This window comes from Onychomys torridus, chromosome 10 (assembly GCF_903995425.1).
Source record: "Onychomys torridus chromosome 10, mOncTor1.1, whole genome shotgun sequence".
Lineage (NCBI taxonomy): Eukaryota > Metazoa > Chordata > Mammalia > Rodentia > Cricetidae > Onychomys > Onychomys torridus.
This window is the reverse complement of record NC_050452.1, coordinates 25,537,727-25,552,260: the sequence shown is the minus strand read 5'-3', so window position 1 is coordinate 25,552,260 and position 14,534 is coordinate 25,537,727. Positions and strand designations below refer to the sequence as shown.

Genomic DNA, 14,534 nt, shown 5'->3' with positions numbered 1-14,534 from the left:
TAGACTTCAGCTATTAAAACAATTATTATAATTTCTACTCATAATGGTAGGGCTTATAAGAAAATGACAAAAAGATTTAAGACTTTCCTCTGGCCATACAGAAGCTTATATTTACTTCACTCCTGTACATTTCTTGTGTTCACTAACAATTAGAGTCTACCTGTCAAAGTCCATGGTGGTTCCCTTCTTTGTGTATTTGAATTTGAATTGGTATATCTCAGTCACTTTCTAGAAAAACCAAAGAGAACAGAGAAAAGGTGAATTTTGAAACAAAACCAGACTTTTACCTTATAAAAAGGAACATTTCATTGACTATCCCCTATGCTTCCTCTGTATGTTTGCTTCATAATATTACTTTATCTAGGAATAGTAATTCCAAGTATAATGATAACTTAATCTTCCTCCTCTCAGCTAAAAATAAGTTAGGCAGCAAATATTTCCATTAAATTTTACCAGTTGAGGAATCATTCATTCATGTAATGAATGTTTTATCAAATGTCTACTTTGAGCTAGAAGGTGAACAAGGCAGAAAAGATTTTTTCCACAGAATCTACAAAGATTCTAGCTAGTCAACAACAACAAAAATAAGATAATTTCAGATAAAATGGGTGCCATGAACAATATAAAGCAGATGCTGTGGTAGGAAGGACATACTAGAGAGAAAGATAAGCTACATTTAGAGGGATCAAGGAAGACTTGCCTGAAGATATGATGTTTTGAGATGAGCCTAAAGAAGGGCCAGTCACATACAAACCTGTGGGGCAGTGCCTTGGGGAGACAGGACAGTCATGCAAAAGCTCTTAGCTGAGATGGAATGTATTTTTAGAATCCAAAAGGAAGCCAACTAGCTGGAAATGAGAGGTGAGGTTGTGCAACTTTGTTGACAGTGGTAAGGACTTGGATTGTTTTCTAAGTTCATTGAAGTCTACGGAAGGTTTAAACAGGTCAGTGATCCCGGGACCTGACTACCTATGTGCCTTAAGAATACAGACAGTGTGGTGGTTTTAAGACTGGCCCTCGTAGGCTCAGATGTCTGAATGCCGAGTCACCAGGGAAGAAGTGGAAGAAAGGATGAGAAGGGTTAGGAGGTGTGCCCTTGTTAGAAGTGTGTCACTGGTGACACCAGGCCCAGTGTCTGTCTGTCTGTCTGTCTGTCTCCACTGCTCCAGCACCTGCCTGCCTTCTGACATGTACCTCACCATGATGATAGAAAGACTAAACCTCTGAAACTATAAGTAAGCCCCAATTAAATGCTTTTTCTTATGAGCGTTGCCTTAGACAGGGTGTTGCTACACAGCAAAAGAACAGTGATTACGACAGACAGGGAAGGACCAGGTGTGGTGCACACACCTTTGATCCCAGCACTCAGGAGGCAGAGGCAGGAGGGCCTCTGTGAGTTTGAGGCCAGCCTGGTCCACACAGCATGTTCCAGGACAGCGAGGGCTACATAGAGAGACCCTGTCCCAAACAAACAAACAGAAGAAGAAAGAGAAAAAAGGAAGAAAAAAGAAAGGAGGGAGAAAGGGAGATGAGAGAGACAGAGACAGAGACAGAGACAGAGACAGACAGGGAAGCCATAAGAACAGGTAGAAAGCCACTGTGGTAATTTAGGGAAGGAGTGAATGGCAACATTAAAAAATGGGAAAAGTAACTATGGTCTATGGCATCAAGTCTTATTTCCTGCACTAAAAACTATTACTGCTATCTGCTCTCATAACTGGTAAGGGTGTGGTAGAATACAGAGAACAAATTTCCTCATAAGAGACATATACTATTGAAAATAAACCTGGCTTTTTGGAGCCCACTCCCTATGGTGGGATACCTTGCTCAGCCTTGATGCAGGGAGGAGGGGCTTGGGCCTGCCTCAACTTGATGTGCCAGACCTTGTTGACTCCCCAAGGGAGGCCTTATCCTAAGGAGTGGATGGGGGTAGGGTGGAGAGGAGGTGAGAAGTAGGTAGGGGAGGGAAGGGAGGAGGATCTGTGGTTGGTATGTAAAATGAAAATATATATATATATATATATAAAAGAAAGTATACATACTAAAAATTTTTTAATTAACATGTAATATATATTCCACTGAAAATTATAAGTTTCTATGAAATAAATACAATTCTAATGTACTTATTGATGCTAAAAAAACAGAAAGAAAAAAACCCAAAAAAACTAGTTATACGGCTCAGAGGTTAAAAGTGCTTCCAGTAAGCCTGATGACCCAAGTTTTATCCCAGGGACCCACAGTGGAAGAACAATTGACTCCCGAAGTTGTCCTCTCATCTCCACACACTTGCCCCCCCCCCCCCACACACACACTAAAAGCTAACTGAAAAGACTTCTGCTTAAAAATTAATGTTTTGCCCAGATAAATCATATAGTTTGTAGACAGAGCTGAAGGTGCTAGAGGCAGACTGAGTATAAGTTGATATCAGAACACAGAACATAACCTTCATTCATCTGGTTCAAAATAAATCCTTGACAATGTGGAATTGAGGATGCTAGAGTGATCAAGAACAGCTTAGCTTTAGTGTTCCTGTTAGCTTTCTCCAAGATTTGGTCTCACAGATCTGCTGATCTTATACTTTAGCATATAACTTAATCACAGGTAAGCAGAGCCTGGGAAAATACTGAACCTAAAAGACTGATTGTAATAAGTTAATTTTAAAAGAGAATTGCTTTTATAACTGGTCAGCACATTTGAAAAAAAATCAAACCAAGCTCAGAAAGCTGCTTTGTGAATACAATAGAAGAGATGTGTCAGATTAGAGATGGCTGCAGGTGCCTAAAAGCAACAGGTTCCCTCCAGATAGGCTAGATACACAGTGTCCTCTTAGCCAGTGTTAAGTATAATTGTCAAGCAAACAATGCCTATTCTTCTTGCCTGCTCACGTGTCTAGTCAACTCTAGCCTTCTAATACTATGAGAATGTATTTTGTAAATAAAAGAGATCTTTAAGTAGTTGGCAATTTTTTTATTATTTGATTTCTAAACTGATTGTTTTACTGTAGAGATACATAAATGTTTTACAAAGATATTAATCCTGAGGGTGGAGAGATGGCTCAGGGTAAGAACACTTATTACTCTTACAGAGGAGCTGGGTTCAATTCCCAGCACCTGCATCAGGAGGCTCAAAACTGCCTGGAACTCAGTTCCAGGGGCTCTGCCACCCACTGCTGGAGTCTAAGGGCACTACACACACATGATGCACATACAGACGAGTAGACACAAATGCATACAAATTTAAAGAATATTTATTTGTTTGTTTGTTTATTTATTTATTTATTTTTGGTTTTTCGAAACAGGGTTTCTCTGTGTAGCTCTGCGCCTTTCCTGGAACTCACTTTGTAAACCAGACTGGCCTTGAACCATAGATATCCACCTGCCTCTGCCTCCCAAGTGCTGGGATTAAAAATGTATGCCATGGCGGGGTGGTGGTGGCATATGCCTTTGATCCCAGCACTCAGGAGGCAGAGGCAGGCGGATCTCTGTGAGTTCGAGGCCAGCCTGGGCTACAAAGTGAGTTCCAGGAAGCCAGGACTGATATGCAGAGAAACCCTGTCTTGAAAAACCAAAAGAAAAAAATAAGAATTAATGCTCTCAAAAAAGTCAGTAAAAACATCAACAGGGAGAATTCAGATGGTAAAGAGCTCAGAATAATGCTGTATCTTCTTTTTCCAAAAGATCACAAAAAGAAATAACTAAATAATAATAATAAAAATGTGTGTGGATGCTACACATTTATGACTAATGTTGACATGTTACAGGATAGCCTTAGCTCTAATCAAACATTCTTACAGTTTTTCTTTCTTTCTTTCTTTCTCTCTTTCTTTCTTTCCTTCTTTCTTTCTTTCTTTCTTTCTCTCTTTCTTTCTTTCTTTCCTTCCTTCCTTCTTTCTTTTTGTTTTTGTTTGTTTGTTTATTTGTTTGTTTGTTTTTTCAAGATAGGGTTTCTCTGTAGCATTGGAGCCTGCCCTGGAACTCATGCTGTAGACAAGGCTGGCCTCAAGATCCGCCTGCCTCTGCCTCTCAAGTGCTGGGATTAAAGACATGCGCCGCCATCCCCCCCCCCCAGCCCATAGTTTCTAAAATAATCACATAAAACTGATCCCACTTATAATAAAATATAAAGTTCACGATGAATTGCTCTGTTCATGCAGTAGTCCAGTATCAATCTACAGGCTCAACTCAGATAAACAGACTTATATATAGTACATGTACATCACCATCCATACTACCATCTTACCTCAGGTTCCTTGGGGTTTGTGTACAGCTGTTTAAGGGAAAATACAGAACACTTAATTTCCAAAATTTACTAGATTACTGCTCATTGAATACACTGTCTATGTAAAGAGTTAAATTTGTGCTCTGTTAACTGAGTATTACCTGGGTATATTTCAAGCTAGACATGGGATTAACTCTTATATTGAACACTGAACCTTGTTTGTTGTTTTTTGAGACAGGGTTTCTCTGTGTATCCCTGACAGTCCTGGATCTCACTCTGTAGATCATGCTGTCTTCTAACTCACAAAGATCTGCCTACCTCTGCCTCCAAGTGCTGGGATTAAAAGCGTGTGCCACCACACTGAGCAAGAACACAGAATCTTTAGACTGTCTATGACCACTAACTGTGTGGAAGTTTCTTAAAATTGATGTAAAGTATCTGTAATTAATATGACTAAGCCGTAAAATATTTAAATAATTAATATATATTATGAATGGTATCTCAATTTTCTACCATGATTTATTTCCATGGGTATATAAAACTTCAAAGTCTACAAAACTTAAAAAAAAACACCTTTGAATCTGTTACATAACAAAAAATGGAAATTCTAAGTGTTAATATGGTATATTCTATATGTTCTCTCATGTAATATATATGCCAAAGAAATATACTGAATATTTATAATATCTTATTAAAGCTCTGATATACCTAATTTGTTTGTTTGTTTGTTTTTGTATTTTGAGACAAAGTTTCTCTGTGTAGCCCTGGCTGTCCTGGAACTCACTATGTAGACTAGACTGATTTTGAACTTACAGAGCCACCTGCCTCTGCCTCTTGAGTGCTGGGATTAAAAGTGTGTGCTGCCTTCGCCCAGTTGATACATCCAATTTTTAAAATGTTAAAATGCCATAAATCCCAAAAAGGGAAAAAGGGAAAGATTACTGTCTAAATGCTTCACTTGCCAAAAGTCAAAGCAGAGAAAGAGACTTCGTCTTCTAGTATATACTTACTGTTAGCACTGCCATGTGAAGCTTAGAGAGAAAAGAAAACTGTGTTATTATATGCTTGCACTACTGAACTGTCATTTCTGATAGAAACTAATTCAAATATTACTTCAGAGAGGTTCCAGACATTTGGGTAGAAAATATTCAGAAGGCCAGAAAAAAGGAACTAATAATTCACTCATTCAAACAATGTCTATTAAAGACACTAGCTTTACTGAAACATAAGAAGGATACAAAAAAGAGTTGTTATTTTCTAATTTGGGAATCAAAGATATACAAAACAATTCATTATTGCTCAAAATTAAATGTACCCCAAGAATTTCTAAAAAGTACTTTTGAAACTAAACTAGCAAGGTAAAAATATTAGGAAGTCTGGTGTATCTTACAAATTCTTGTCTCTATATAAAACACAACTATAAAGACATTTTCTCAGCTTTAACAAATTTTTGAATATATAGACATAGATACAATCAAGTCTATGATGAAGTTTTAAACCTAAAATATAAAATTTGAGGACCATAATTCCATAGCAATTGACTAAAACTTTAGTGCCACCATGTGGCTATTTTGACATATAACTGGTTTTTATGACCACACGGTAAAACTGTTAATAGTTTGTTGATACATTAAAAAAAAAAAAAATACAGCCACTAATCTCAAGAAACATGCAGACTAGCAAGGGAGATGAACATTAAGAAAAAAAAATCGCATGGCTCCAGCATTACACTCTTGGTTTTGGGGTGTTTGTTTTGCTGTGAAGAAACAACACGGGGTGTAAGGAGAACACTGAATGGGGACAACTTTAGCTGCAGAAGGACAAACTGGAGTTAGGCAGGACACATGCATGGCATCTGGGACAGAACTTTTCAGGCAAGACAGACAGTATATGCAAAGATAAAAGGAACTGACATGTTCTAGAGTGTTTAGCTTGAACAAGGGAGTGAGAGGGATATCTTGGAAAGACAAATAGGGATCATTCAGACCTTCTTCATCATTGAAGGATTTTAAACTTTGTTTTAAAATTCCTGGAAAATGTTTAGGCATAAAGAGTAACATGACCAGACTTTGGTTTCTGGAAGAATGTAGTGTGGAAAATGGGCAGGGTTGTAAGAGATGAGAGTGGGAATAAAAAGGAAATTATATAGTTCCTTTTCATAAAAAAATTTAATATATATGCTTATTTTAAAGAATTCAAATTTATCATAAAATATAAAGTACCAAGAATTCCATAATTAGTAATATCATGTTCTTCAACAGAACATTTTCCAAGGGCTCTAGCTACTCAAAACTTGTTTTTACTTAAACTACTTTTTTTTTTTAAAGAAACAGGGTCTTGTCACAAGCCTGGATGGCCTTAATCATGATCTTTCTGCCTCAATTTCCCATTGAACTACTTAATTATATATACTCCCTGCAAAGAATTATACGAGAAAAGTTATAAAATACTAACAATCAAAAACAATGTAAATACTGTTTAAAAGTCCACCAGGCATGTCCAACCTTTTGATACTGTGAAATGGCATTGTCATCTAAAGTTCACACTGGAAAACCATGTAACTGAATTACAAAAAAAAAAAAAAAAAAAAAATCACAAAAGTCTCATGTTTTGTTTACAATTTTGCATTGGACCATATTCATAGTTATCCTGTGCCACATGGCCCACAGGGTGCGGATTGGACACATCTGTATCTAAGGTTTTGTCCATTTTTTTTCTTAAATTTTTAAGACTTATTTACTTATTTATATGTATAGGTGTCTTGTCTGAATGTTTATCTAGGCAGCATGTGCATGCAGTGCCCACAGAGGCCATAAGAGGGCGCCAGATCCCCTGGAACTAGTTACAGATGCTAGCGAACTGGGTGCTGGGCTTGAACCCTGGTCCTCTGGAAGAGCAGCCAATATTCTTAACTGTTGAGTCAACTCTCCAGGCCCAGTTTGTGTTTTGATGTTGCTAGGGCAGTTCAACTACTGTTTTCTATTATTAACCATTCAATATTCTTTTAATTTAAAAGTTTCATTTATTATTGTTGTATGTGCATGTAAAATGCAAGTGTTTGGGGCACATGTTCCATAGCATGTAAGAATCAGAGGACAACTTTGTGGAGTCAGTTTTTACATATGTTCTAAGGATCAGTAGGTCCCAGATTTGTGTGACAAGTACCTTTATCTCCTGAACCATCTTGCCTGCCTCTGACTGGTTCAATTTCAAAATAACTCTTAAGAGGCAGGTTCTGCTATATCACTTTTTTCCCCTTGAAACAGGGTTTCTCTGTGGAGCTTTGGTGTTATATCACATTTGTGTTGATAAATTAAAGTACTGTAGTAGGTTGTTTGTCCAAAGTCACAAAGATGTAACTAACAAAATTGGGATTCACCTCAGATTGACTGCAGAATGCTGACCTTTTTTAAAATTATTTTCAAGCTTATTTTTATGTGCATGAATATTTTGCCTGCATGTATGTATGTGTGCCATGTGTGTGACTGTTAGAGCTCCTGGAATTAGATGGATGGTTATGAGCCACCACGTGGGTGCTGGGAATTGGACCTTGGTCCTCTGCAAGAGCAACAAGCACTCCTAACCATGGAGTCATCTCTCCAGCCCAAGAACGGCCCCTTACATTGTACTGCCTCTGGATGATGAACACCCAGGAAATGTTGCTAATGAATTGTTAAACCTTGTGATGACCCTCAAACCCTTCTCAACTTGTCCAAGTGCTTAGAGGCTTCAAAGATCAACAGTCATTTCTTCTTAAGCTGGAGATACATTTTGAGAACACAGCACTAGACTAGGATGTGTGAAGCTGTCCTGCACTCATCTCCAAAGATTCTTTCTCTGAAAGATTGCCCTTGAATCTCTGCTGGGTGGAACCCCTCCTTTGTTCTGCTTTCCTGCTGCATAGATTCTCCACCTTTCCTCTGGACGTACAGTTAGGAGTAGTACAATGTTACTCACGCTGTGATAGGGTGAGGTCAAAACATCTCTGTAATTTTAAGTATGAAACTGACATGAAACTGACTTGAAAATATCAAGTCCAATATAACAAGTACTGACCAATCAGGAAGGGTCCAAACCTAGCTCTAGAGCTGGGTTCCTATGAACAACTTTTAGAGTCTTTAATTTGTGGCCTTTATGGAAGTGTGGGGAGCTCTCAAAAGAAACTCTGGTAAGGGGGAAGTGTTGGTAGGAATTGACACAAGGACTCTAAAAAGCAACTTCCCATTGATACAGAAGTACTGTCAATAGTTTAGCAACAGGTACAGCTGGGCCAGTATATAACTGCCAATCATCAGGCCTCATATGAGCACCACTCAGCTTCTGCCATGGTCTATAAACCCTTCCCTTCCCTGTTTTATCTTTGTATCCATCCCTCTGTCCCCTGGATCAACATGGAATAAATCAGGAATAATAACTGTTCACTCAAGAAAGGAATATATGACAACACTAAATAATTGAATAAAAGCTTAGTCACATCAACGTTTCTTAAATGGGAGCTGGAGTGAAGACATGGAGAAAAGTCAAGGGAGTATAATGGCAGCAATGTCATTTATATGCATCTGATCTCTTCAAGCAGGCCTAGAGCCTACATTTTTCACACTCTTCCTAACTGTCTAGGGAAGCAGGAGAAAGCATTTGAGCTGTGTTTTCAAAAAAATCAGTTACACACAAGTTATAGTTACCAAAATAAAACAAAGTAAAAATTCATCATTTAACTATGTTTTCCTTTCTCATCTGCAAACTGAATTACCACTATTATGAACATGTTCAGTGTGCTAACTACCAGATTCTTGTCTTCCCTAACCCACATCCTGTGGATCTTGTCCAGTGACTTCAGAGGAAGCTGTGGTTAAAAAGAGATGAATATAGAAAAGAGGAGAATGAAGCTTTCGTTTCTAATTGATGCTAAAGGAGACATCAGTGGACAACCAAGACAAAAGAAAACTCACTGATGAGTACAAAGGTAGGCACTGTTATACTGTTCAACACTACACAATAAAAAGTCTAAACTTTTTTAAAGGGTAAAAGGTGAATCTTTAATCCTGATGTAAATTGTAAAACATTCTTACGTATCTCTTTTCCAAAGCATCAAAACAACCTTGAATCCTGTTAAGAAATAAATATCCAATGTCACTTTGGACCACATGAACAGCCAAAAAAATAAATCCAAGTGTATAATTAGTTTACACTTCTATTTTGAAGTATATAAATTAACAATCACTTTGTCTTTTCTGTTTTATCACCTTTTAAAACTCCCAACATCTTTCCACATATTTACGGAGTGTTGTAAAAATACACAGGCAGTTCTGAAGCACAGAGTATGTTTCCTCTTCCCCTCATCACAATGTCAGTACCCAGACATGCAACATACGATGAACAATCAAATGTAGAATTGTTTTCTCTAGACAAGTGTATTTTCTTCTAAAACTAAATCAATAGTCTAAAATAACACTGAATAGTTGCTACAATCTCTAAGAAAGAGGACTAAGAAAAGTGGTTTAAGGAAATGATTTTACAAAATAAAGTTTTTACGGGTTATTTCAGTCATGACAAAAATGTTTAAATTTTACAAAATTTACTTACCATTTAATAATATGTAATGACCCAGGACACTTTTTGTCTTCCCGGAGAATTTTTAAACTGAGGTCTAAAAATATAGAAACACAACTGTTGTACTGAAAAATCCATGCCAAACAGAGCATTTCTTGCATTTTATTTCTTTTGGGTTTTGGGGGTTCAAGACAAGGTTTCTCTGGGTATCCCTGGCTGTCATGGAACTCGCTCTGTAGACCAGGCTGACCTCCAACTCACAGAGATCCACCTGCCTCTGCCTCCTGAATGCTGGGATTAAAGGTGTGCGCCACCACCACCTGGCACATTTTTAAATTTCTAAATACCTACTTTGAAAATAAATTCTATGTTGCTAATTATCTCAGTCCTAATTTTGGAGGCAGTTTGGCAGGCTTCCTGTTCTACAGTGTGACCCAGCTGGGTTTATTGCAAAGTTGGTTTCTATTACTTCTTTGTTCCCTTCTAAGTAATCTAAGGTGTCACTGAGATCATCTCAAGTGACAACTGAAACACAGTCCCAATTTAATTCTTTATTATTTCTTTCCCTCTCAATGAAAAAAAATTAAACACAAATGTATAAATTATTCTCAAACATTTCCATGTGAAATATAACTACTTCTCTATATTAGGGAAGAAAAGGAAGACATTACAATTTTGGGTTGAAATCAGTATAAAATCATTGACTCATGTACGATTAATAGGAACTTCTTGAATTTTGAAATATTTATTAATTTATGAATCTGTGCACATGTACATAAAAGTGCAGTAGTGTGTGCCATACTGCATGTGTAACAGTTATAAGACAACTTAGAGGAGTCTCTCCTACACTGTGGGTCTCAGGGATTGAACTCATATCATTACCTTTGGCAGCAAGTACCATTCTATCTGCTGAGCCATCTCATCAGCTCTCAGACCAGAGTCTTTCATCTTTTCATATTGTTTTCCAACACTAAAGTTAACATTACTTCCACTATTGTTGGGGGATATGAAAAATATTCTAATTTGACAAATATTTAGAGATTATTAAAAAGTAGAGTACCATACAAATATTGCATGTTGTGAACAATCTTTCTCTACATGGAGTAAGTATTAGTCTCTGGTTAATAAAGAGCTGACTGACCAATAGCTGGGCAGGTAGAGGTTAGGCAGGACTTGCAGACAAAAAGAATGCAGGTAAGGAGGGCAGAGAGAATCAAGATGAGTATGCCATGCTGAAAACAGGTACCACCACATGGTAGAGCACAGTTAAAAAATATAGGTTAAGTTGAAAGCTAGTTAGTAACAAGCCTAAGCTATAGGCTGAGCATTTATAATTAATAATAAGTCTCTGTGTGCTTATTTGGGAGCTGGCCAGCATCACAACAAAAAACTCCACCTACAATTGAACATTTTTGTGACATGTCACTTTGAATACAAATACATTGAGGGACTGACTTCTACTATTTACAGTCACCAAAAAGAAAAAAAAAATGAAACTAGGAGCGATGGTTTTGCCACCATACCTATGGCAGTGTGAGCCAATGTTCCTAGAAAAGAAGGTACACTTTACAAGGTTGACTGATTAAAACTTCAATGATTGTGGAAAGGTTGGAATGTTGAAGGTCCAGAGCCTAACTACTAATATCTTGTCCTATCTCTAGTCCCCTTAATAGTCATTTAATGTCTAACCTCAGTTTATGAGCTAACATCCTTGGATATATTAGGTGAGTCTTTTTGGAATACACCAACAGACTCTCTAGCTTACACTAACACAAAAGCTGAACATGTCAGCAGACAGCACCTGAGGCTGACAGCAGAGATTTCCCCACTTTGCTATACGGCCCCTACCACCAAGGTGTTTGAAAAGTGTCTTGATTTATGACTTTTTTTGTTCTGTTACTAAGAGAACTTCATGAAACTACTTCCACACTGGAACATGGATTTGGGTTTGGCAGTAACCTAAATCTGTGTTACTCACATTTGGCTCTAGAATAAACTATCTCTTTTACCTTTTGAGATAAGACCTGTGTTTTTTATGTCAGCAGTAGTAATGACACAAAAAGCATTTAATTTACCAAAGCATGTTTTCTTTTATAATTAATTCTATGTTCCAAACAGGAGGGGAAACTAATTATATGCTACCTGTAAACACATTAAATCTTATAGATCTATCCCATAACTTAAAAGAAGTCATTAACACAAAGAAAGGTGCCATGATTACATGTACCATGCTTATGTGTTTATAGCAAAGACACATTTCACTGATGTTCATTTGGAGAATCAATATTGCTTAAGAAAATTACACTGAAATGAAGCCATGGTATATTATTAAATATAAACATGAGAAATTTCCAATTAGATTTGGAAAAATGGCATTTTAAAAGGAAATGTGTGGTTCTCTATATTTATTTTCCAAATGCTAGTTCCCATTTTAGTGATTAATCAACAAAACTTACAACAAAGCTCTTTTAAAATTTATTTTATTTTTATTATGTGTATGGGTGTCTTGCCTGCACCGTGTGTGTCTGGTGCCTATGGAAGCCAGAAAAGTGTGTTGCTTCTCCTGGAACTAGAGTTAAAGATGGTTGTGACGCACCATGAAGGTGCTAGAAATTGAACCGGGTGAGCCATCTTGCTTTTTTTTTTTGTTTGTTTTGTTTTGTTTTGTTTTTTCTAGACAGGGTTTCTCTGTGTAGCTTTGTGCCTTTCCTGGAACTCACTTGGTAGCCCAGGCTGGCCTCGAACTCACAGAGATCCGCCTGCCTCTGATTCCCAAGTACTGGGATTAAAGGCGTGCACCACCACCGCCCGGCCAGTTTTTATTTTTTTAACTTGAGTTTTTGTTTTTGTTTTGTTTTGATTCACTTTGTAGACCAGGCTGGCTTCGAATTTACAGAGATCCGCCTGCCTCCCGAGTGCTGGGATTAAAAGCATGCCCCACCTCACCCATCTTGATTTGGCTTTTTAAGACAGGGACATACTACATTGCCCTGGCTGGGCTAGAAGTCTCTACATCAACCAGTCTGGCGTTGAATTTAGAGCTCTTCCTGCCTCTTCCTGGGTACCGGGATTAAAGATATACACCATCACATGTGATCCACAACTCAACTTTTCAAACAAATCATAAGATTTTGAAAAACTGAAGAGCCTCTGGTACAATTTCTTCTAAGGAGCCAGATACAGCTTGTTATATAAAGTCATAATATGGTAAATTTAAAGTCACAAAGAGACAGAAAAAGTAAGAACTTGGGGCCAGTGAGATGGCTTAGTGAGTAAAAATGCTTGCTACAATAGGCCTAAAGACCTGAGATCACTCCTGGGAAAACCATAATGAGAGGACAGAACTGACTAAAACTGGTCCTCTGACCTACACGGCCACACATCTATGCATTCTCACACACACACACACACACACACACACACACACACACACACACACCAATAACAATAAAATGAAGAGGCAGGACTGGCTATTATGAAAAGAACATAACTGATTAAAATAACTGTCTAAATATCCACACCAATCAACAAATGGATTTACCTCTCCCAGGCATTATTTATATGTTAATGGAGAGAAGTTTCTCACCTGATTCCTTTGAACTTCCTCAAGGTCAAAATGTGTACCTCAAAAAATGAATTCAACTGAGGCACAAAATAATGTAACTCTTCAGCATTAAGATAGATTTTTGTTCTGGCTTTTATAGGGATGGCTTACAATTACTAGATTTAGCTCTACAAGTTTATTTTTTCATTTGATAACTAGCTGGAAGTGAATGGCTCCTATAAGTAAAGCCAATACACATAGCAAAATTAAAATGGAAAATGAATTAGTAAATTGATTCTGAAGAACATGCCCCTGAGTTAGAATTAATGCACTCTGTGAAAGGAGAAAGGTTTCCTGCTAAGTAGAAAAGGGACACTAGCCAAAGCAATCATTTAACTCAACTTTACCATCTAAATGGCGATCTCTGTAAGAGCTCTCTGGAAACAGGCCCCTCAAATATGTTATACATGAGATAGAAGCAGCAAAAAGTTTCTTCACCATTACCAGTGACTCATGCTCATTAGTGATTTGGGATGGGAAAATTGTGCTCTGGAAGAAAAAAATAGATGAAAAAAATCAGTATTCATGAATATATTCAGCTCACCAACAACTAAAATAGAAGGATGGAAAGACTTTTTAACACTTCAAATCTAATACATTTATCGGTAATCAAAAGAAAACAGGGCTCTGGATACTGTGTTAAAACAGATCTTCACACAAGCAAGGTAGAACAGAAAGTAATTCAGGACTAAAACAATTTATTTCAATGACCCACTGATCTGAGACAAAACTGGAAGTTTCCTCTAATTATCTACCCCATTCCTCTCTTCACACTCGCCTCAGACTTCTCTGCAATCTGAACTTTACTCTTGTTTATTTTCACTGCTCTCTCCAAAGTCACTATGCACATCTGTCTCACCACTGCTTCTTCTCAGCCCTCACCAGTATGTACCTTCTCTGCAGCCTCTGACACCGTACCCATAGCTCTCCCTCAGTAGTCCTAACACTGTTTTGTTTTGTTGTTTTGGCAGAACTGGGAATCAAACCTAGGACCTTGTTCCATGTTGAGCAAAACCTCAGGTACTGAGCTAAACTCCTTCCTCTAACACCATTTCGGCTTTCATCCATCCCTACACACCTGACTCCCACCTCAATGCACGAGTCTCATTTGTTTGAACAAGGTTTCTCTGTAGCCCAGGCTGTCCTGGAACTCACTCTGTAG

General features: G+C 37.7%; 1 protein-coding gene across 1 annotated transcript in view; it reads right to left on the bottom strand.

Annotated features, from left to right (window-relative positions):
- The window catches only part of Hormad2 (HORMA domain containing 2), a 75,179-nt gene that overhangs the window by 54,188 nt on the left and 6,457 nt on the right, over positions 1-14,534 (bottom strand). The window contains exons 2-7 of the mRNA XM_036200144.1: positions 13,720-13,861; positions 9,802-9,865; positions 9,288-9,324; positions 5,229-5,249; positions 4,240-4,266; positions 161-228 (exon numbers count right to left, since the gene is read on the bottom strand). Coding sequence (XP_036056037.1) covers positions 161-228; positions 4,240-4,266; positions 5,229-5,249; positions 9,288-9,324; positions 9,802-9,865; positions 13,720-13,861 — 359 coding nt within the window. The remainder of the gene's footprint in view (positions 1-160; positions 229-4,239; positions 4,267-5,228; positions 5,250-9,287; positions 9,325-9,801; positions 9,866-13,719; positions 13,862-14,534) is intronic.